A 24512-nucleotide genomic window follows, 5' to 3' on the forward strand; every position below is an offset into this window, starting at 1 on the left:
TAGGAGTCCCCAGTTCCCCCTTTTGTTGCCAACCGCCTGTGCAGCCGGGCGGTACCAAGCCCGCGGTAGGCGACTCACGCGCCGCCCCGCGCAATTCCAGCTACCGCCAGATAATATTTTTGAGGCCATCTCTTGCAAAAGCACTTCCAGTATGGCTTAAGAACGCCAGCCTCTTTCTGGAAATAAATATGGATTTTTCTTGTAAAGCGCTTGGAAGTAATTGGATTACAACTGCAAAATGAATTACAATTGCCGTTAATGAAGTTATGGGTATAATAGAAATATGTCGTCAAATTACAAAAACACTTGCTCACTGCCACGGTCCTCTAGCACTGGAAATAGTACATTCTCTCTGATCCATTTCTGCCAGTTTTATGATTTTAAAGGAGTGCCAGCTATTTCTTCAGAATTTATGGCCTGGAGCAGCACTAATGAGCCCAAGGGGATACAGCTGGAAAGCAGAGGATAGTTCCAGGGGACTTCGGCTGGGCCTCACTAGCACTGAGCTGGGGGAGGGAAAGGGGTCAGGTAGCACTTTTGACCATATCTGAGTTTTGAAATAGTCTCTTAATGATATATTTGGCTCCATTATTTTTATTTTGACTCAACAGTTTGTAAGTCTAGATAACGTAACTATATTGGTTCAGAGGGGGTTTTTTGTTTGTTTTGTTTTCTTAATAGCTTATGCATAGAGGATTTAGAATTTCATTATTAGACCATTAATGTTTGGAAGAAGAAATCATAAATGCAACTCTGTTGGTTTGGAGTAAACAGAAAAGAGAGAGAGAAAAAATTCTGACTATCTTTCCATGTAAAACAAAAACTAGTTGCTAATTAAGAAGAATTATTAGGGGATAAACTAAATAATGACTTGCACAAAAGGAATTATTACTGTGACACAATATTAAGGGAAAAAGAAACTTTAACAATGGAATGCCTAACTTTGTCTTTACCCATGCCTCATCTCTTCAAGAAGGTGCAGATTCACACACATGGTCCCAGGGAAGCAGTGGAGGGCATCAGAAAAAGATCCAGCAGCAGTTTGGCTTGTTCAAGCTAAGTTTTGGATTTTTTTTGTTTAATAATAATATGCCTGATGTGATTACTGTAATACGAACATTTACCTATGTGCTTAGAAAGGGACTTTTGAAGCTAAAGTGTATATGTCTGTTTGCTTGTTTGTTTGCATGAACAGTTTAAAATGTTTTACAAACAGTTTTAAGCTGTTTTTAATGGAGAAAAATCTCAATTTTCTTTCAAAATAAAGAAGCCAAAAAAACCAGAATAACGTTCCTTAAATACCAAAGACTTACAAATAGTTATTTTCTATGTATTTTCTGACACAAATTTGGAGTAAGATTGCTCCTCCAATACCTGAATTTTCAATCTAAATAGCTTTCATTTTACAGAACTGTTCCTGCAAAACTTCTCATGAAATAATTTTCAGAAGAATAACATTTTCAACATTTGTAATCCAAATATAATGCAGGAACTCTACTTGAATCTGGTTGTTAAGCAATGTAATAGCTTGCTTTAATTTCATCGTTCAGAAGAAACTTATTAAAGGAATAAACCAATAGTTAGAAGTTATTTTCTCAATGTCTTTCTATTTTCAGTATCTGTTGTGCTAATCCATAAATAAGACTGTATGCAGAGGGGAGCAGAGCTGTAAATAGTTTTTTTCCTTTCCTGCATAAGGCTTTCCACATTGTGCTGTGTGCTCTCAACAGTAAATGGAAACCTAGGCTACTTTAAGAGTTTGCATTTTTCAGTCCTTAGAGAAAAACTCCTGTCTCCAGAACCTCAATAAATTGCTATCTGAAATGCATCAGAAGTGTTTTCGGTTCAAATTTCCTACAAAAGGGTTTCAAGCCTTTTCCCATTAAGTAAATCAGTTGCTAGGGAATACATCTTTTGTACACATTACTACGTAAACCACCATTATTTAGTTAGTAACCCATCTAAGAGAACAATCAGCTGCCAGCAATCATACTTCTTTTTATAAGATGTATCAGAAGACACAAGAGGATGTAAATGCCATTTGTTTCCATAAAAGAGCATTTTTATAAATGGTTTAAGAATTGTCACAACAAAATATGGGAGTCATTTTACTTTTTGAAAGGCTTTAAAGAGACCAACTGAGGAATTTGCCTCCTTGCTCCCTGGACCAAGAAGAGAACAGAGAGCATCCTGTTCCGCTCAGTGGCTGCGAAGGGAAGAGCAAGCTATTACAGGATCATTTAAGTGCTCATCTGTGCTGGCCTTTCCCTCAGGATAAAACCAAGTTCTCCCTAAGAACTTGAACATAACTCAGTGATGGTTTCTTCTTCATCTCTCTAGAATGCTTACCTCAAACATAATTTCTCTTCACTGGGAAAGGCTAGAAAAGCTTCAGGCATGATGTTTGAAGCAAAGAAGGTAGATTTATCTCTGATGGCTTTTGACAGCGGATCCTTGTCTTTGTAATTAAAGCACCTCTGTCATAGACAGCCTTTATATTCATTGGAAGAGTACTGCCAAAGGAATATAGGGAAGTGGATGAATGCCAAGCCACAAGAAATAAGTTTCAGTAAACATTTCAGGAATATAATTTAGGAAGAAACCAACCGCTTACTTGGCAATTAACAAAACAACTCCACAACTTTGCCCAATTATCTCTTAAGTATTAAGTTCTCAGTTTTTAGAGCAATATATACATTTGATATCAAAGCACAGAAAAAATAGGATGTATTTCAGCGTGCTGATTATCTTAATCTGTGGAAAACAGCACAAGTTCAGAGAACTGAAATTCATGTAAATATGCTGGACAAATGAAAAATTGCCCTAAAATATTCCTGTGAAAATAATTTTTTTAGTTTTCACACTTAAACAAAATTTCGTTTGTAAAAAGACAAAGCACTTTTTGGAAATTTTTTCAACACTTCTTTGATTGATATACCAACACAGAGAATGTACGAAATAGTCACTTAGGGATAATTCACAAATATTAAAGATCCCTTTTTAAAATCAAGTTGGCTTCCTCAAAATCTGTCACCTCTTAGGTGAACTCACAACAAAGGGGGAGACTGCTCCAATCTTTTACATCTCTTCTTTCAAAAGGTTTGTCACACTGCAATTCTCATCATTTTTCCTATTATTTTTTCTGATTCGCAGAATTAAAAAAAAAAACATGGTTTTAATTTCAGACTATGTTTGGTCTTTCTGAAAGTCCCCAGCACATTCAGAACATTCCACATCTGGCAATAAATTAACCTCTACCATACTTTGAATATATACATGTACATTAAGAACTACATCAGGAAGGTGATAGTGGCAAGTGCTCCTCTTTCTGTATATACGATGAGCAAGAAGCACTAGTCGATCAATATAAACCATCATTATTGCCAAGAGGCAATCCTGGTACCCTCTTTTCTTCCTTCTGTCCTCCCAGCTATGACAAGCATTTGTGGCTGTAGCTGAGTGAAGGAGGACACAAAGACCAGGATGTGCAGCCACAGAGAGGCCACTTCTTCAGCAGAAGTGCTGACTGAAACTGCTACACACTGCTTGCTACCTTTCCTGGTTGATGCAAATCAGGAAGACTTGCAGGTAGACTCACATCCATATTCAAGCTGGTAAATCTATCTACATTTCTCTATATTCCCATGGGAAATCCTCTATTTCTTAAATGTTTTCCCAGACTGTTTTGGAGAACATCTGTCCCATTCTTTGCTATGGAAAGGCCCCTCTAATATTAGGTGTCCCAGCCCCCTCTGAAACAAGTGTGTTCAATCTTCCTGCTGAGCAGATTCCAATAAAAATCAAGTGGTTGCTTTGTAGACAGTCTTTCTTTACCTAAAGCTTTTACTTTTCTTGCTGACTCATGCTTAACACGCTGAAAAGATTTCTTTTATTCTTCCAGTTAGCTGCACTATAAGCAGTTATTAAAGTGTTTTATAATACAGAATTGCATGTGGGCTACACCAACAGCACTCAAAATAAGATCTGCAGGCTGACTGACAGATAACAGAATCACAGAATCATATAGGTTGGAAAAGACCTTTAAGATCATCGACTTTTAAGATCATCGTAATGAACTATCAGTTTTCAAAGTAGCTGTTGGCAGTCCCAGAAAGGACGAAGCTTACCTCACTGTAACACGCTAGGCATGCATTTAGCAAAATGCTGTAAAACAGAATAGCCACTTCCTTCAGGCACTCACAGAAACTGACTCCAGAAGGTGTATTTGAGTTCTACACAGACTAAATAACTATCACAGTATCTCAGAAAAACACAGTAAGACTATCTTCTGGTTTAAAAATGTTTATTTAAAAGAAAAGGAGATCTATACCCAGATGGCCAGGAGAAAGAAATAAAAAAAATTCCTCTGTTTTCCCCCCAAAACCATTACTCCCCAATTTACTTTTCCCTTAAGTTTCAGCTTCAATGTTTTATTTAAAAAAAAAACCCTGAACTTTCATTTCCTTTTCCTATGCTGTTACACCTGAGGAAATTAAGTACCTTTCACTGAAGGGTTGCATGGGATGTGAGAAGAAACTGCAATAAAATTTATTCACAATATACAAGTATAAAAATATCTTGCTTAGGATTCAGTATCATAATTTAATAACTTTTTGTTGTTTCATAGGTATCTGGGAAAGGTACAGACACATGTCCTGATCCTGTTACAAGAGGTAGAATACCAGCATTTGGTACAACATTCCAGGAGAGAGTCAAAGTGACGTTCCTGTTTCCCCTGCAAAAGCAACAAAGACTATCAGCACAAATACTCAAGTTAACCAATTTAATTAGTAACTACTAATACTAAATAAAATAGGATACAAATTGTTTTCCTGATCCAGAAACAATGGGCTTTTAATTTTATGTAGTTACTTTATGAAGTATTACCTGTTTCCAGATAAGATTTTTTTTTTTTTTTTTACTGTTGTTACCCAACTCCTTTGGAGTTGAGTGCATCACAGAACCAATTCTACACAGACAAGAATATTGGAAGCAGAAACCCAGAAGCCTATTGCCTGTATTAGCAGTGCATCTTCTCATCTAAAGAAGAAACAGGATATCCTGTATCCCAAGGTCATCTTCTAACAATCAAACTACAAAGATGCAATAGACTGACAGAATATCAGATAGAATACAGGTACCTTACCACAGCAATACAAACACATATAAAATGCAAAGTATGCAAGTAAATCAAGACACTATGAATAATAATAATAGGATTTACTTACTTGAGACCATTTCCATCATCAAAGAAAAAGTACTTTGACTTCATGTCTTTTAAGAACAGCCTTGGGTTATCTCCTCGCAACATGATCTTGTCCCAAAGGACCACCTGGTTTAGAGCCTAAAAATACAATTGTAATTAAGTCAGCAAGGTACCTTACAAGATCATATTCAGTCACTGGAATTTCATAGCATTATTCATCTAAAAACCCTGAAGTTGAAGTACATGCTTGCAATCCATAACTAATTTAACAAAATAATGCTTTATGGAAGGGGAAACTAGTACTACTACACACCCAAGTGTGGCACAGAATAAATGGAAACAACAAAGAACAGCTCAATAAAACATGAGAAAGCCATTTTAAAAAGTCATAAGCTTTCAAAGTCTTACAAAGTATGATGGGTTTTCCTTTTCAATTGCAAAGGTAAGTCACTTTTAAAGTGGTATTTACACTTCATTTCAAATAAAGGACTTAAACTGAACTATCATGACACTGCCTAGGTATTTAACATTTTTCCAACTTTAATGGAAAAAGTCTCTATTTGAATTGCAAGCATAACCCCAAGAACTGCATGAACAATTCAGAAGATGGATCCCAAATTCTTAAATATTTGAAACTTTATACTGTTCTTTTAAGTAGTTAAGTGCTAAACAGTCTTGTTTAGTATCTTAAAGAACAATTTAGGAAAAAATATTTCTCAATATTTGTGATATGTGAAAAAAAAAACAACTAAAAGATGAAACAAGACAATTAAGTCCCAGACCCCAATAAAGAACCCTAAAAACTATTTTACTACAAACACAATATCCACCAGCATGTATACAATAACTAAGGTACTTTTAAAAAACAAAAAAGAAAAGTAAGGAGATAGTTTTGTGCTGCAAGTTAAGAAAAAACCCCAAGCCTTCACTACATCCTTGCAATGTGACCACAGTAGCTTAAACGAGAATTCAGTGGTACCATGGCAGCATGGTGTTTCACTAAAATAATTTTTCCATAGGCTGTTCCACACAGCTCCTATCAGATCAGTGAAAAAAGCCTTCAGCTACCCAAAGTGAAATATCAGTAGCAATTTAAAGGATGCAGCAAGGCCAATTATTTTGAGAAGTATGACAAGGTAACATAAATGTATTATGGGGCTACAGTAACTGGTATGGGCAAACACTTCTGTGATCTATGAACAAAAGACCCACCACACCTGGCCAGACCAAAGGCCACTACATCTTGTTTCTAACAGCAGTCAACTGCAGAACATTAGGGAAAAGTAAAACAGACTGAGCAAATATGTGAAAAAACTCATTTACAGTCCACTGTTTTAAGTGAACAACAAAGCATGTGTTACTGTTCTCCCACTCTGCTTGGCACATATCAACTCAGGGTGAACTTCCCACCCTGCAGTTAAACTCTCAAGAAAATAACAATCATGAAGGCCAGTAAAAACAGTCCAAGCTAGTAGGAAATGCTGGTGCCTTAACTCTTCCCAGCAGAACTTCAGAATGTTAAAAATAGCTGCAGTACAAAATGGGTATTTGCTTCCACTTTCTTTTTGATACTTACATTGTTTTTCGTTGAATATTCTGCGGACAAATATAGAAACAATTGTTTAACATTCCAATCAAATATACTCTGCAGATGTATGCGAGTTAAGAAAAATACCATATTGTACTTACATAACCTTGTTTTATTTTTACTAGATCTAAATAGACTATAATTACAGTGAGTTCCTACGTTTTAACATACCTCATTTTATTTATAAATCAGAGCACTTCCAGGAGTTCTAACATATATTTTAATCATATTAAAGCAACAGGTCTTTGGTTTGTGGGGTTTTTTTATTATTATTATTATTATTTATGAAATCTAACAGCTATTTCCTCCAATGATTTGAGAGTTCTATATTTGACACTGCAAGCTAGTAACCATAATCCGCTGCTAGACAATCTATTATAAAACCTTAAACATAAAAGGCAAGACAGAATTCTTCAGTAAATATCTTCAAAGCGATTATTTATACTATCAAAGAACACTGGTATCCAACTGTGGATCGAGATACAATAGCATTAAACAATATATATAATACAAAATTGGCAGTGTAGAGGGTTCAAAGAGCCTGTAATACCCACATTAGAGAAATTAATAGATGGGAAGTATTTCATATCGGAAGGGACACCAGAAATTAGCAAATTTAATTACCCACTTACTACAAAGAAAGTCAGCTTATTAGACTGGAACAAAACTCTGCTCAGATTTTTGATCAACAGTAAAGAACTGGTGACTGCCACTTGAGACTGTCAGGATAATAAAGCTGATATTCTAAATACTTGTCTGTTTATTTAGCAATAAAATGTACTGTGTCTGACTGCTAAGGAGAAGACCTTTTAACTCACAATAAAGATTAGCTGTAACCTTTTATTTCCCAGTCCTCTGTTTTATTCTATTTGCCACTATCTCAAAGAATAAATTAAACAGATTCCCCAACCATCCTCAAAATCTGTTCTATCTTGTTCCACTCATCCCAAGACTAAATCACATTTTTAAGCCACTAATTCAAAAGGCAAGTAAGGAAAGAATTAAATTATTAACTGCTGTTGCTGCAAGACTAGCTATTTTTACTTGAACATTTTTCATCATCTAACTCAAAACAACAAATAAGATTCTGAATATCTCCTTTGTAGGATTTCTTAACACTTGCTAAAGTTAACCACGAATTAAGTAAGCTAAAAAGAGTTTGTGAAAACTGTTTCCTCCTCTTTCCTTTCACTAGCTTCTTTTTCTAACTGTCATTTTATTTAATTCTTCCTAGCACTAACAACTTGTTTCCATTAGTTAAGAGAGCCCATGTACTGGTATCTCTTTACAAATTTTGTCAAAAAAACCCTACCAGAAAGTTGTATTTTACAACTCTACACACTGCAAGGTTTATTTATGCCAGGCATGAAAGATTAAGTCAGAGTTTTTATAAAAAAATGTTAAAACTACTGCTACTATTAAAAGCAATTAAAACATGGAATCTTTATGTCCACATACTGCAGACTGATCCTTGTATAAGAACATTTCTTTTAGAAGGCCTGTCTTGCCTTGCTTTACCTCCCCCTATATACACTGCATACAATTCAATTCATCTACTTTAGAATTTTGGTCTCTGGTTTTAATATGTATAAGCATTTCAGAGGTAAAACTCAGACTTAGGAGTTCAACCCTCCTGCTTCCAGCTGATAAAAAAAAATCCCTCTTATTCCTGTGCAACACACACCTGCAAAAATCTGATTAACCTGTTTATCCAGCATTCACACATATTCAAGATTTGTATTTTGTTTGGTTTGCGTCCACAATGTAGTATTCTCCATATCAGGGAAACCAAAACACAGAGGTAATCAATGTCTTGCCTAAACACAGTGACAAAAAACAGCAGACAGGGAAAAATCCCAGGAATCTCAGCCCAGCTGCAAAGCAAGGCTTAGTGTAATCACCTGAGGTAAAGCATGCTGCCTCATACTTGGTACTGACTTCCGCAGAAAAACACAGATATTTTTTTTTTTTTTTTTACAGCAAGACCCTAAATCCTAAGAATTATTCCCTTCTACTGTCAAAAAACCTACCCAAAATGCAACCAAACAAAAATATCCACACACAACCCTCTTTCCCCAATAAAAACCAGACTAACAGGGAAGCAGAGAAATACAAAAGAAAAGTTGCAGAAAGGTAACAGCAATGAGAAGAGGCCAAAAAGTAATGTAATAGATTTTGTAGTACCTCATATGCTTCCCAATGAATACTACTCAATAGCATGAAGAATTCATACTATTCAATGTTAAAGATTTGGTAGTTTAGCATCCAAGCAAGTAAAGGATTACAATGTCTTTTTGTTTTTAAAGGAAGACAGGTACTTGTATGCAACTTGTATGTTGAAAGCCTCACAACAAAATGAGTTTGAAAGGTGCATCGGAGTTTCCAAATTCAGTATGACAGTCAAAATAGCATGTTATATAAACCCTATAATTAATTCACACCTCAAACCACCAATACAAACTTCACTTAATGGTAATACTGTCCAGATGTTAAACTGTACTTCACATTATTAGATACAGCACACTTCACTATAGAGCTTGATTTTAAAAACAGGCATAAAATAAAGAGAGAAAACAACTTGCCCTGTGTCATCTACTAGAGACAGAACAGCTATTCCAAGTTCTATTTTACTGCCCTAGCTATGTAAAATACTACTTTTCACTGCTTTAAATTCGTATTTTAAGACAAATTGCAAGTTTTCCTCAAGTCCTGAATATCTGAAGATCATAAGGTAACAAAAATACATGTCAAGATGTTATTTCAAAACGTTCACAAATCATTTTTTACATTAAGGATATCTGCAGTAATGTCAAATGTGACGAATCCCAGATCACTTCTTTCTCTAGGTCCAGTGAAATCTTCTACATTTTTTCTAAGACAAAACAAAACACAAGGTTATCCTTTCTCATTACTTCTCTTTTATGCATTACATAAATTATTATTCTTATTATATATTTCCCTCTTCCATTTTCTGTGCTTTCTTTTGAATACTTTTGGCTAAAATATAGTCAACATTACAAAATAAAACCTGCCTTCCAGGGATTATGGAGCTCCAGTTTTGAATGACAGGCCTTGCCACCACAGTAGTCTTAAGTTACACAAATAGCCTATAGACCTTTTCCTGTTAACAAAAATCTGTATCTATCTGTACCTAAACTGCATTACATTTCATTTCAGTAAAATATGGGGATGGCTATGTAAAATAGCCATCCCCGAATATATAAAGCTGACTGGAACACCGGCAGCATAGCTGTCTGCTAGCAACCATTTTCAGTATTATTCAGTATTTCTCAACTTTCCATAAAAAAAAGCCTCTAGGGCTCAGTCTCATACAAGACACTCCAACCATTCTGATAAAATGGAGTTTATGTTTGCAGTTCACACAACTTACGAGATTTCTCCCTGGAATGTATTTAAGTAGCAGTATAAAGAAAATTCTACATTATGGAAAATCATATCGTTTTGGAAGACTTTATTACAAATCCACATTTGGAGGAATATCTGACATTGCCACACTAAATGACATTAGAAAAAGAAACTGGAAAATAACAGAGACACAGCACATATTTTCATACATATTCACAAAGCTTATCAATTTACCGAACTTACCCTCTACAAACAGGAATAGCATAAGCAGGTTGGCAATCAGCTATGAACCTTAATTCCTCACGTACCAAAAATTGTATGAACTTCTTAGTTACATTTATTCCAGTTTGAAAATTAGTCCATTACAATATAATTTCATTAACACTAAGCTTAGTAATCAAAAAGAAAAAAAAAGTTTAGCAGCAGAAAAAAACACTTTTGGAGACAGTAGTTAAGAAAAACACCATCAAAAATTCCCAATTTAAGCCTTGGTACAAATTTCCACCCCTTTGCAAAAAAGCAACATCTTTTTAAGTAGCAACCCTTATCAAGCACTTGACTTCATTTCTGAATCTTTGTCAATCTGGTGGAAAAACAGGCTTTAAGCCTGGGGTGTACAGAACTTCACAGAAATTCAAGAAAAGCAACTAAGGTATAATGCCTCTCATTAATACCAGATCTGCGCATCATGGAAGGGACTGACACAGCACTATAAGTTTAATCCAAATTAATCATTAGTATGCTACCTCATATATGTCAAGCTCACCAGAACACTCAAAAATACGCATTTATGCTGGTTTTATGCTGTTTGCAATCCTTAATCTAGCATAAATATGGGGTTTATTTTCCCGAGATATTAAACCAACCCAAAAGGCAACGGCAGTTCCCACTCTCCATTTGCATTCACCTCCCCTTTCAGACCCTGCTCCTAGCTATCCACTCCTGCCATGTACCTTGGGGGTGGTCCAAAGCTCCATGAGCTGCTTTAGCTCACTAACTTGGCCAAAACCAAACTAAACAAACTCATTAGTTGAGTTAAAACAGCTCAGTATCCTGTGAGCCCCATTCGCCTGTGCAGCTCTGGAAAAGGACCATGTATGTGGCTAGAAGCAGCAGCAAAGACCTCCACTTTTTGGTGGCAGTAGCAGCTGCTCAACTGCTCGTGAAACTACAGCCCTCCACAACGTACACACTTAACTTGACGGAAACTTCCTGTGACAAAGTTTCCTTTTTAAAAAAAAAAAAAGTAAGAAAGGTTCCCCTGGCACAAGTTTGCATTGGCATATTGTGTCATGTGGGCAACATGCTTTTGATATGGTATTACGTATTCTACACCTGGTGCATTTTCACAGGAAGATAAACCGTCCCAGTCAGTTTACTGTCGCAGAGCTCGCAAAAAAGAAAATATCTTACCAGTGGAAAAATATAAAGGAACTGCTAATTAATAAAAAGGTGCTAGGGAGATAAACCGTATGTTCATTTAGGTCCTTGCACCCTCAAAACTGTCAAAAGCAGTTCGCTCGACTGCCCTGTAAGTCACCACCCCCTTAGAGAGAACGCGACTGGTGTCCGCAAGCAAGCGTGCCTCAACACAGCGGCCCTCATCGGCACCTTCAGCAGGCCAGCAGTTTACCGCGCCGACCGGCGGCGAAACGCCCAACGCGGGCGGCCCCGCCCCAGCTCCCGCCCGGCCGGGGCGTGAGGTGGCGGAGCGCCGTCGTGGGGCTCTCCCATTGGCCCAGGCGGGGAGCGAGGGAGCGGGCAGGAAGCGGAGACCTACCTCCGCGGCCCCGGCCGGTGCCGCCGGTGGAACGAGAGCAGCGAGCAGCTCCCGCGGCGGCGGGCCTCCGCTCGCGTCTGCGCCGTCCCGCAGCCAGACGTTAACGTCCCCTCACGCGCCCGGCCGTTACTCGCCCCGCAGGGGCTCCTCGGCGGGCAGCGGCGTAAGAGCAGCGGCCCCCAGACAAACCCTTCCCCTTCCCAGCGGGCAGCCGCCGCCCGGCCCGGCCCTCTTCTCCTCCGCCACTCCCTTCCCTCTCCCGCCCACACTCACAGCGTGACCCGGGACACGGCGATGCTGACGGGCACGCTCCGCTCCTTGAAGGCGGTGGTGATGAAGCAGCCGAAGGTGAGCGCCGCCATCACGCTCAAAGAGAAGGCGAAGAGCGAGTTAGCCCGGGACAGCACCGTGTTCATCTCCCCACTCGCCCCGGCCGCCGCGCCGCGCAGGCTCCCAGGCTCCAGCCGCTGCTCGGAGGAGGGGGCGGCTCCAGCGGGCCCGGCGGCGCTGGGACGCGGCAGGAAGCGGGTGGCGGCGCCTTCGCTGGGGCCGCGGAGGAAGGGGCGCGCGCGCGCGGCGGGGAGGGGCGTGGCCTCGCCGAAGAGCCCGCCCCGCTGGGGCGGGGCCGGGCCACGCGCCTCCCGCACCGCGCTTGCGCCCGCGGCGGGGCTGGCCCTCCCTTGCTTCCGGCAGTCGTTGGGCTGCTCCGAGGTGTCGCCCCCGGGCGCGATATGGCGGTGGGGGCCGTAGCCCGCAGTGCGCTCGCTTCCCGGCGGTTCCTCTGTCGCTCTCCGGGCTTCCTCTTGCAGGCTAGCCGTTAGTTTTGCGCCGCGATGTCTTTTGAGACCCGCACCCTCTCAAACTTGGGAGTTTGGAGAAAGAAATACGTTGTGCCCTTTGGCTGTCGCGTATCAAAGGTGACTGACTTTCGTAAAAGAACCTGTACAGTGTGTCTGCGTCGGTCTGGCTTACAGAAGAAAAAAATACCTGAAGACAAGACGTGACCGCTTGGTTGTGTCCTGATTAGCTGTGTGTGGTTTATTTTCCTTTTGTGAGCAGGCGCCGCAGCGGCTTGTCTGTCTGCTGCGTGGCTCTGGGACGGTCCCCAGGGCTCGCTCACAGCCGAGGCCCCTCAGAGCAGCGCGTGGTGGGGGCACGGCTCTGTCCCCTGGGAGTGGTCCCCCATGGAGGGCCTCTTGGGGTTGCTGTTTGGTACTCTCACCATGAATACTGACAGCATATATTCTTGTCCTAGCTGCTTCATAACTTTGGAAAAAAAAGGGTTGTTACCTGTTGAAGTGTTTTTTGTGAATTGTTTGCCACCTGCTATGTTTCTAAGGCATTCGGTTTTAGAGGGAAGTTGGTATTTGTAGCTCTAGTGGATTTTTGCATTTGTATAATAAAATGTAAATAACATTTGAGGTGAAGGCTTGTTTTTTCACTTGGTGTCTGCATCTTGCTTTCGCTGGTATTGTGGCTTGCCATTCACTACCTTGTTTCCTATAGGATGTTCCTATTCATTTCCTCTTTGTTACAAATACGTGCTCAGTATGTAAATCATTTTGTCTAGAAACCTCATTTAGTAGCTGGGCAGCATTGGAATCCTTTTTCTGTACCAGATGGCTCTGTGATCCCACACTGTTCGCAGGATGAGGCAGTCTTTCACCTTACTCTGAGTTGGTTGAAGTTTCACTTCAAATTGGTGCTAGCAAAGCCTGGCTTATGTAGTGAGGTGGTTTCTAACTCCTCTTCCTAGGCCCCTGATTGGCACCCATTCCTGCACCCTGGACCTGCAACATTATGAGTTTGAGAACTGGGGGGAGAGAGAACCTGTACAACGTTGGGTTTTTTTTTTCCATATTTCACTGTATTAAGTACCCCAGGCCCGATTAACGCAGATTTCTCGGGGCCGACGGCAGGTGTCAGCAGTGATTCAGTTACATTTAACTTCCTCTTCCCAGCCCTAAGATTCCAATGCTGTAAATACGGGGAGTAGGAACAGGAGCTCAGACACGGGGGTCTAAAAAGATGGAAGGCCTCATGGTGAAGGGATAGAGGGAAGAAGGGGTGGACTGTCAGGCCATTCTGAATTACATATGTTCTGTAATGATGGTGCTGTTTCTTTTCCTCCCCTGTAACTGAGAGTCAGGTCTGTGATTCAGGGAGGAAAAATCTTTGCAGATAAAGGTAAGGAATGGAAGAGGAAAAAGATCGTACTAATGCTCTGTGTTTCTACACAGCTTGAGTATCTGCAGCACATCTCTGTTTAGCACTATTATTAAATGCAGGATGCAAAGCTACCTATGGGGACATTCCTTGCAGTTGGGAACCTCTGTTTCACTGTACTGTTGATTTCTGTGTGTCTGTGCATTTGCCATAATGAAGTCAGTCGCAGGCCCAAAGAAGATAGGCTCTTCAGCAATGTTCTGATGATAAACTCTGCCGATTTTCATTTGGTAATTCTCGGCCTTCCTGATGTTCCAGAAGAGTTCCAGAAACACAGGGAGTTTCTTGTGTAAAGGTTTTTATCGGTTTGTTATCATTTATGTTTTGATTTGCTATACAAAACATTAATTATTGTGAGGTAAAGGTTTTTGATTTATGGTCTGGAACGTAGTGTTATTGAAACCTTGGATAACTGTTACTGAGAAGTGGGTATTTTTCCCCCAAATATTTGAAGACTTAGAAGTAACAAGGAAGCTTTTACTGCGAACTGGGGAACCTAAACATTTCAGAAGTTTGCTGAGGAGCCACTGCTATAATAAAAAAGATAGTTCAAAATGTGAATGCTGTTCTTTTATCTACAAACAAAAGGCTCAATTGCCTCTGCTCTTGCTTTTAGTTCTTATAGTTGCTGTTTAGAGGTTTTCATTAGATATTAAACAACTCTGCTGTTGGGGAAAACTTGAGTAACTAAGGCAGAACTTGGAGAAGTAAAGTAGCGAAATTTCCAAAGCAGCAGTCAAGTACCTGAAGAAGACCAAAATCAAAAGATTTAGTCAAATTCATGTTAGCATATGTTTTTAAGACAAATGAATAAATATGGCTGTGCTTATGTAGTTTTGGATTTATTTTAGTAGAACCCTTAAATAAATGTCACTTAAAAGCAAGTATGCGGGGGAAGACACATGGCATAGTTTATTCAAGGACTGATCCATTACTGTTTGAGAACAAAGAAACCTTCTGTAGCTTTTTAATGACCAAAATCTTGCAAAATCAAAAGAGGAGAAAAATTTTGAAATTAAGAAGGCAGTTGTGAAGGAAGAACGGAAGAGGATTATTCACAATAGCTGTTTGCTGGCAAGTTCCAAATTGTTCTGTGAAAAATATAAAATGTTCTTTTTGTAAAGAATAGTGGCATAATATTAATGTCAGAAGTCACCGTCAGCTAAATAAGTTGTGTTAGTCTGAATGGATCAAATACTATAATTATGAAAACAAATCTGTAGAATCTTGGGGAGGCAAAAAAGTTTGGGAGACCATTTCCAAGATGCATGGTGTAAGGTATTCAGTATGCCTGGGCAGTGTACTCAGGCCCATACCAGCAGAGCACCTAAGGCATGGCAGTGCTCAGGCTAGTTCTTACTTCAAGAAATTTCATAATTTTGCATTCCAAACTAATTGAACAAAATGCAGAGATGCGATTGGGAGCAGGTCTGAAATGTAGAATTCTCCCTTTTTCTTCTGTCCTTCCCTAGAATTATCTGACTTTGGAATTGTGTTCTTACATACTCTTTGATCTATTAATCGTGTTCTTCTTTTTATAGTGTTGGCACTTCAACAGGATTGATCCCAGTCAGCAGCTGATGATTAGAGTAGTCTTCTGAGAGTGGCTTGCTTTCTTTGGTTGAGATGTTTCTGCTCTGATGTTCAAGTGAGTGATTCCTTTAATCATCTATAAACAAAATGGCAAGTGTTGACATTGACCATCAACAGAGATTGCTATGTGTTTTTCTGCTGACGTTGGGTTGGTTCTAAGGTGGTACACATAGGTAGGAGCTTTGAGGTGGCTGACAGTTTGGGGTGTGTGGTTTGTCCAGGTGAAGGGGAGTTGTTAACTTCAGACCAAGTGGTAGCACCTTTGGTCTTCTTGGGGCTTAAGTTTCTAACTAATTTTACAGGTGAAAGTTTAGGTGCCTGTGGCATCTTTGGCACCTAGCTACTTAGATGAGGACTGTCCAGACAACTTTTTTTGGTCTAGGGCCATGTATATACTTCCTAAATTTTACCATAAATGTCTAAATCCCTTATTGAATTTATCTTTTATTAATTATTGAAATGTTAACTCTTTAAGAGACAGTAGCAACACACAGCTTCTTAGGCAGCTCTGGGTATACCAATGAAGATTAAAATAAAGTGGGGGAATTTTTGTCTGTATTGCAACAGCCCCCTTTCAGTTAGCACCTCTTCCGAGTGGGACATTTTTACAACTGGTGTGGAAAGGCTGTGTCCAAAAGAAGTAGTCTTTCTGGACTGCATTGAAGGGGTTTTGTTTCTAACTTTCTTCTCACCTCCATTTTTTTCCTTTGGATCTACAAAGTATGGAGAATAAGAAGATAAGCAAACAGAAATTTTCACTTGCCTCTGTATTCTTATTGCTAGTCATCCAGCAAGAAAATCTCAGGGAATTTTAAATTTCTGATTTCAGAATGAACTTGATATTTTATAACACTGTCTCGTTTAGCGGCATAAGAATGCTTCATTGGAGATGGAACCAAATATTCTTGGCTCCAAAACAAACTCTAAGTATGTTTTGGAGCCCAACACAGTTCATTTTTGGCTCCTGGCAGATTTGCTGTTGCCCGCTCCATGGCGTACAAAGCCATGTTAGGTAAGGTCCTCTCATACATCACTGATTCAGCTGAAGCTTTCACACTTCATTGTGCTTTGCATTCTGTGGCAAGAAGCCTGTGTGCTATTGATTCACCTCACTCTAGTTTTACCTCATTCCCTAAGTCAGTTACAAGTTCTTAATCACAAAGTATTTTTATGTCTCTTTTAAAAGCACCAAGCAGAGGCTGTCATGCCTTGGCTTGAGGAAAAGAATGTTTTGCTAGCTCTGTCATGATGATATCACTTAACTGATACCAATTTTAGTGTATGGAAAAAACCTTTCTGATATGAACACGAGGCATGGGAGTCACCGTATAGTGACATACGCTTGCAGAATAATCTTTTAACTCTCATCCCTACCAAGTCATGAAATTGACTTTGTAATTTCCTTTTATTAATACCATTCATAGGCACCAGAATATACTTTACACAGAAAGGAGACAAATGAAACCACTTTTACTTAGTCTAGAAGAAAACCTGGCAAAAGCTTGAAGGAAGTGGGTATAAAGTTAAAGGAAATGGGTGATTTCACTGTTTTTAGAAACAGTTCATAATGAAGAAAAAAAAATCAGTTAAAAGATTAAAGAAAAATTAAAAGACAGACTATAATGTAGAATAAAAATAACAAATCTGAAAGGAATTCAAACTGGTGACAGAAAACATTCACAACTCAGAGGTATTATTTTGAGAAAACTTTTCACTTTAGAATAATTGACAATCGTCTCATCTTGATGACATAATTTAGAGGTCTTACACATAAATAAATAAAAAATTACTATAGATCCAAAGTATTTTCATAAGTCTGTGTAGTATTAATTCAAACAGCTGAAGAGGTCTGTCTAGGCTTCAAAGTGGCAGAGAGGCATTAGTTACAGGTGCAAATCTGGTCTTTTGAAAACTGTCACTAGAAACAGAAAATTTCTGTTAAGTTCATTTCTCATGTACTAGCTCTATATGTGATGAAAACCAAATCTTCACATCATGGCTCTTCCGGGATTTGAATGTTACTGATTTATTTATTTATTTACTTATTTATTTAGAGACAGCTATTTAATAAGAATATGTGACATTTTGCAGTTCATTAAAGAAAAGATTAACTGTAAAAACTGCAAAAATACCAGGTTCAGTTACATGAATTTAGATTAATAGGGTGGTTGCACTGCCTACTAGAGAAATAGCAAACTTAGTTCTGTCAAGCTAGTTCAAATATCAAAAGCATAGTAGCTGTATCACCACGTACCTAAGGAAGAGGGTGAGTTAGTTGCTGAAGAAGGAATCTGTGAAGTTCTACAGACATGTGGTTGGTGATGAAATCATTTGTTTGGACCCAAGAAAGGAACTATACAAAGGGAAAGAGATGCAGAATTAGGAGGCTCTTCAAAGTTTCACTGATACAGCTGTATCAGTACACTGAGCCATCAAAAATTACAGCTAAATATCCTTATTAAGAGGCGGCTTGTATGTGCATTTTGACAGTACTCTCCCCTCATAGTTTGCTACTACTTTTTAACAGGAGGTTACTATCTCTGTAGCAGAATGGGTGGTAAGGGGGTGTGAGTGTTTTTTTCAATATGAAGTCCAAAAGGTTAGTTTAAACTCATCAACAGTTTAAATTGCCAGATTTTGAACTAAAGTGACTGAATACCAATACACATTCCTTCCTCTTGATTTCCAGGAAGGCAGAAAGAGGGGCAGGAACCTTTAGCTGAGGAATGGAATGGGCAGCTGGAGGTGGTAACTTTTTAAACTCCTGGGTGACAAGATTTGCTAGAGTTTGTCTGTCAACAGTCTGTGTGTGCCTGCTGTCTGACACATTTCTGGTTTTAGTAATGTCTCCAAGTACACGTATGACTTATTTTGGAATCTTCTTCTATAATACTTTTAATAATAGGGTTGTGTTAGGTATCCAAAGAGGACTGCAACAAATACTGTAGAACAAACTTCACTATGTTTCTTAGCAGAACTCAGACTGAACTTGCTTGTAAGCAGGTCAGTTATACCTGCATCCCTTCTGAATAGAACTTTACTGTCAGTGACTAGATGGACTGGTTAAGCAGATCAAGCATGCTTATATGATAACGTTGCTGATAGCAGGGATTGTTTGATATTAGACTTGAAGTGGAATCTATCACCATTGTGAGAAGCTGCTATCCAGTGGGTGTATAATAAAGTGATACAGCTTTAAAAGTTCTGTGTATTCTTTCAAAGAACTGAGGAAGTTAGGAAACTGGAATTTCATAATTGCTTAAATATCTGAGTTACTTTTTATGTTTTTAAATACACGTGATACAGAGAATGTCTGTTATGTCTAGAGCTGCTGATTGATATTTAAATCCTTGACCAGTAATTCCGTCCTCTGGAAATCCAGATACACAAGTCCATATGTTAGAACTAGTTTCTAAGATAGGAGTAGTATTTTCAACAGGCAGGAAAGATAAAACACCTGAATAAAACCAATTCATTAAAAGTTAGCAGTAGAATAAGAAAACTCTTCATGATGTTACAAATGAATGGTTGCATCATTCATGTACCAGAAGAACTTGATTTGTATAGAACCTAAACTGTATCAGAGCACTGATTTTAATACAGCGGAGGAAAAAAAAAAGTACTACTGTATCCATCCAAAGGCATGAATTTGGACTTTCTGGAGCAGTTTAAGAACTGAGGGAAATAATGTGCTACACCAAAATACAGAGAGAAACTATTTATATAACAAAACTTGTATAAGATAAATTTTTGTGTGTTAGAGCTTTTTAAACAAACTGGTGTTTCATAGTCTTACGAAAGAAGAGGAATGGTGTCTAAATACATAGCCATTCAGTAGAATGAGTGTCAAAAGGCAGAGCATGACTACTAAGAGGAGGAAGGTAACATGTTTTACGACGCTTATTCTGATTTTCCCCTGTTAATGACGCTTAAGATGTCATTGCATTGCATTTTGAAAGCAATTTTTGGTTAAAGTCTTTAGGTGGGTGATCGTGAGACTAGCATGAATTATGAGAACTGTAGAAAACCAAATGAAGCATAACTTTGGATATCAGTTATAACTTCACACTGCATTGTTTGTGTAGATTCTGGGTAGACGTGGCATTAAGGTACTTCAGGAAGAAAATCTGTAAAAAGGAGATTTGTTTTACAGTGTTGTGTTTGCTTCAGTTGGCAACACAACTGTCAGGTTTTTGTGCTGAATATGGCTTTCTCATGTGCTCAAGTAAGTCTGTAGAATTTTTAAGGATAGCAACAGGGTGCAGTAAAAAAGCAGTTCAGATCTGAACCAAGCTTGGTCTACTCTGGACCAAACTTTGTGTTCTCTCACTTTTCTTCTTTTCATTCCCCCAAAACAGTAGCACAAAGTCTGTACTTCAGCTACCTCTCCTCTTCATATTTTACAAAGAAAGAGTAGTGCCTGGGTTGTGCTAGTGGGCTTGAGTTCCTGTTTGGAAAAGGACTCAGCAGCTGTTTGGTGTCTTCCAGTCACTCCAATTTCTGAATTTCTTGTAGCTAGCAGATAAATATGATTTGTTTCTTTTTTTCTGTGCCTAAGCGTAGAAGCATAATATCCGTAACTTATGAAGGATATTACTGAAAAGAACATTTAATATTTTTTGAAAGTTGTTTTATGGTATGTCTGTCTTTTTTGCTTTACCTTCAATGTTACTTAAGGTAACGTTTTGCATAACAACATATATGAGCAAATGCATTTTAAAATAGTTGCTCTATGTCTAGATTTATTCAGTTCAAATGCTTTGAATAGAGAATAATAGAAAAAATTGCTTAAAGAACATACATCAAGGAGGAAACGACATAAACAACATTCAATAACTTTAGATGAGTCAGATAAAATATTAAGTATTGAGAATTAGCGTCCCATACACCTATTAAAATAAAAGTCAGCAGCTCACTAAGCAGGCCGTTTTTCATGCTGAATTAGACATTGCCTTTTTAGTAGCTCAGGCTTCTCAACATTTTTGAGTCCTTCATCAAGCACTGTATGCTTACATCAGAAACTCAGCACTAGAACAAGTGGCTTCTTCCTGATTTTATTTTAAACTCTTTCTGTTCCGAGGCCATTGTTTTAGAAGTTTCTCCTGCTGGGTTGTCTATAATGTATAAAATAATGCATTCTTCAAGGCCCCTAAGAGTTTCCATTCCTCTGCCTGGCATCTTATTTCATTAAATTATCTTCTGTTATATTTGTTATTAGTCAGAAGTTTCAAAACCAGGACAACCATCTTAATTTCTTGTATATTTTTAGCCAAATCTCTTGTATTTGGAGAAGGATATGCAGGTGAACTCTCATACATATAATTCCTTATACTGTATTGCATATCTCGTCTTCAAAAAAACGTTTTCACTTTGACATTTAGATGCATCTCCAAAATACTGAAGAAAACTGTTAAGACTAACTGTAACAGAATTTGTGTTGTGAGTATAATTACTCTTCTACAGCCTATATTAATGTAATTCACGGATATTACTTTAAAATATTTAATTAGAAGTGAGTATATTTTCCAGAACTAAAGACAGAGTATATGCTATAAAGAAACCGTATTTCTAAGGGTTTTACTGTCTTTAGTATTAAAAATGCCTTCAAAGACTAAATATTGTATCAGTTGTGTTATTTTTCTTGTGTATCTTGCCTTAGTAATCCTTCTAAAGTGTTGAGGAAAAATTGCTAGAATAAAATAAAGAGTTTATTAATGTGGTTATGCAATTAATCACAGAAGATAGAGCATACTTTTTTCTAGAAGTTACTCACTTAGGTTGTGGGTAAATTGCACTAGATTTCTCAAACAGTTTGAGTTAGCATAAACAGGTGCTGCTGCTGAATACTTTCTTTCTGCATTTGGCCACTACATAGTAAGGCATTAAAGGGCAGGCTACTTTGAGCACTGGAGTTTGAAATTAACCACTTTTATAGTCATTATAAATGGCAATATTGCTATCTTGAATATACTGGTTGTTTTTTAGAAATGATAACTGACCAAGCTATGTTAAAAGGGAATTTAAGACCATAAATTCCAGCATTTGAAGTTTTTTAAATGGTTTTAAAATTAAAATAGTTAATTGCCAGAAATGGAGAAAGCATACCAGTTAAATTATTACATTGTTCTTGTTTTATTTGCTGGGAATATGCTAGTATGTCAAGCTAGGGCGATCCTTGTCTGTCACAGTATTACTATGTTCTTAAAACAAAACAAAAATCCTAATATTGTTTATCTTCAGTGTAGCTTGGTGCCATTTTCCTGTGTGCTATGATAAAACCTTAAATATTATAATAATTTTATATGCTATCCCTTTCGTAGCCATTAAGTGAATGAACAATTAATATTTCATTTTATTTAGGTTTGTTATCCAAATTTTGTATTAAAAGAAAAATTATTAGATACCTAATTAGTTTCAGTATTGTTTTCACCAGAATATCTGAGTGTTTTGTTAACAGCAATGAAGTGATCTTCAGAATACTCCTCTTGAGTGGTCCTTTTAAACCCGTTTTACAAGTGAGGAAATGAGGCAGAGAAATTTCATTCCCAAAAGTCAAAACTATACAGGAAATGTGAGTGTCCAGATTAAGCCACTGCTCTTTTCAAGTGCTTTGATATTTTTATAATGTTGTATATTTGTTACATATTGCTGATGCATTTCTATTTGGAAGCTCTCAGTATTCTGCACTGCTGCAAGACCAGACTCCAATTGCTTCATGTTGCCGTGCAAAAGAAAATTTGGAACGCTTACATGCCAGTTTTTTACACTCTTTCATGGCATCACATTGACTGTCAGATCCTTTATTTATTTACTTATGCTGCTACTTCCTGATTTCCATTACAACACCTGTAGCTTTCTGTTCCTGGTTCTCCCATTCTGCATGGGCTTGCTCTCAGCTATTTTGTGTTCAAGTCTCAGTATTCACATTGTTGATTCTTCCAAAATGCCGTGTGAGTGTTAACATCTGAACAGTTGTTCTGTTTTCATGACTGGGTGCCTGGTAGCATGGGTTTGCCAAGAAGCTGTAATGGCAATTTCTGCAGAGCTTTAGTAGCCTTAGATTAGGATAAACTTGGTTGTTCTGTGCAGTTGGGAGAGTTTCCAGTTAAGCTGGCATATATGAGTTACAGAGCTTTAAAAAAGAAGAAATACTATTAAGAGAGTAATTTTGCCAGCTTCTTATGAGCATGTGTGAGCTGAAATTCTCAAAACTCATAATTTCTTTCATTTTTATGTAGTTTACAGATAAAGAGGGAAATTTTTGAGAGGACAGAAGACAAGCTTTGAGGCAGGAATAACCCTCCTGCTCAATTTTCATGTTGTTTTTAAAAGCAGAAGTTTTACAGATCAATGAGGATTTTTGAAAGATCACTTACAAAATATTACATGCATTCACAGCCTTAGTTTTTAAAAGGTTTTTGTTATTTTTGTTGACCTTTTACAGAAAAATTCAACCAGAAGAAGACAACCTAACAACTGAGAAATTTCTTTTCAGTGATTTATCTACTGCAGTTATAAGAAGCAGGAAACAGTATTGTAAGGGAAAGATTAACTCTGAGTGTTGCTGTTAACTCCAGCTGTTATTTATAGTAATTGCTATTTGGATTTTTGCCTCTGCAAAGAAAGACTATTTTGTTAATTAACAAAACGTGGGAGAAGTCCAGATGGGAAAGCACGGTTACTGGATGACACAATGTGGAGTCAGAAAAAAAAGGGGCCAGGTAAAACACTATGAAGAAGAAAAATGTTTTCCAAGAGATAACTATGATTCTTCCTTATTCTGCATGGTAAATTTGCAAAACAGGTACTTAAGATGGCTGGGGAATTCTGTGGACTGATTGAGTTAAGCTTAATAATAGTAGTAGAAATATGGAAGAAGTAAGAAATTCCAATACTGGATGTGTTACTAAGGAAAATATCATTTCTATTAATGATTGAAACGGAAATTGGCAGTGATGGCTCAGAACATAATGCCTATTTATCCTTATGGAAAACATGACACCTCAATTCAGTGTCAGATAACAATGTGCCAAATATAAAAAGGGATTTTCATTTGGCATTTTAAGTACTCACTCCTGCTTCTAACTATGGTATGAGAAGAGCAGTTCCTATTCTGGCTGGATGAGAAAATGTCTATAAATGAATTTTAGGAGAAAATGCGTATTTTTTTTTCACAGACTAATATAGTTTACAGTGTAAACTGCTTGTTAATTGCCTTTTCTAGTTACTGTTTTGACTTTTATGTGGATTAAATTTTTTTTCAAAGAAAAAGACTGAATGGCTGTTTCTCTCAAGATAAGGACAGTTCAGTTCCTGTCTGTTAAAAATCTTGACATTTATTTCCAAGCACATTTCCTTTTATCGTTGTCTTTTCTTCATTTATATAGGTTTCTTTGAATGTAGTTTCCAGAAAACATTATAGTTTCTAACTCTAATAAATTACTCCTGGGGCCGGATGATAAGAGGTTCTTTATTTTGCCACTTTCCTTTCAGAAGTATGATTTTGTATCATATCCTTAATGTCTGCTACGCTGTTCATTGAAGTCAGGGGGATCTGTGGATGCAGTGACATTTGGATCATACCCTCTGTTCCTGATGGACAGTTGCCAACATTCTAAAATGTTTTTTTCTGACCATCAAACAAGAGAATCCAGGGTGGAATAGAAAGGGTGTTTCAGTTTAAGATTACTATGGGTAGAGTATTTTAAACTATAATTAAATACACTATTTCTTTTATTTAAAAGGAAATATAA

General features: G+C 37.9%; 2 protein-coding genes across 4 annotated transcripts in view; one reads left to right on the top strand and one right to left on the bottom strand.

The window, feature by feature from the left end:
* Nucleotides 1-4438: 4438 nt before the first annotated feature.
* Nucleotides 4439-12500, bottom strand: SPCS3 (signal peptidase complex subunit 3). Its single transcript, XM_075500293.1, has 5 exons — nt 12214-12500; nt 9591-9666; nt 6783-6857; nt 5229-5344; nt 4439-4735 (listed from the first exon to the last, which is right to left on the bottom strand). Exons 1-5 carry the CDS (start codon nt 12354-12356, stop codon nt 4603-4605), a joined length of 543 nt encoding a protein of 180 aa, XP_075356408.1. The 5' UTR covers nt 12357-12500; the 3' UTR covers nt 4439-4602.
* ASB5 (ankyrin repeat and SOCS box containing 5) overlaps nt 12150-24512 on the top strand; it is a 43319-nt gene continuing 30956 nt past the window's right edge. Inside the window, exons 1-2 of one of the 3 annotated variants that reach the window (XM_075500289.1) lie at nt 12185-12288; nt 23204-23480. The gene's annotated coding sequence lies outside the window, so the exon portion shown is untranslated. Of the gene's footprint in view, nt 12289-12509; nt 12858-23203; nt 23481-24512 lie in introns of those variants that run through there. The other 2 variants (XM_075500287.1, XM_075500288.1) reach the window with 2 other exon arrangements.

This window comes from Mycteria americana, chromosome 4, assembly GCF_035582795.1.
Source record: "Mycteria americana isolate JAX WOST 10 ecotype Jacksonville Zoo and Gardens chromosome 4, USCA_MyAme_1.0, whole genome shotgun sequence".
NCBI lineage: Eukaryota > Metazoa > Chordata > Aves > Ciconiiformes > Ciconiidae > Mycteria > Mycteria americana.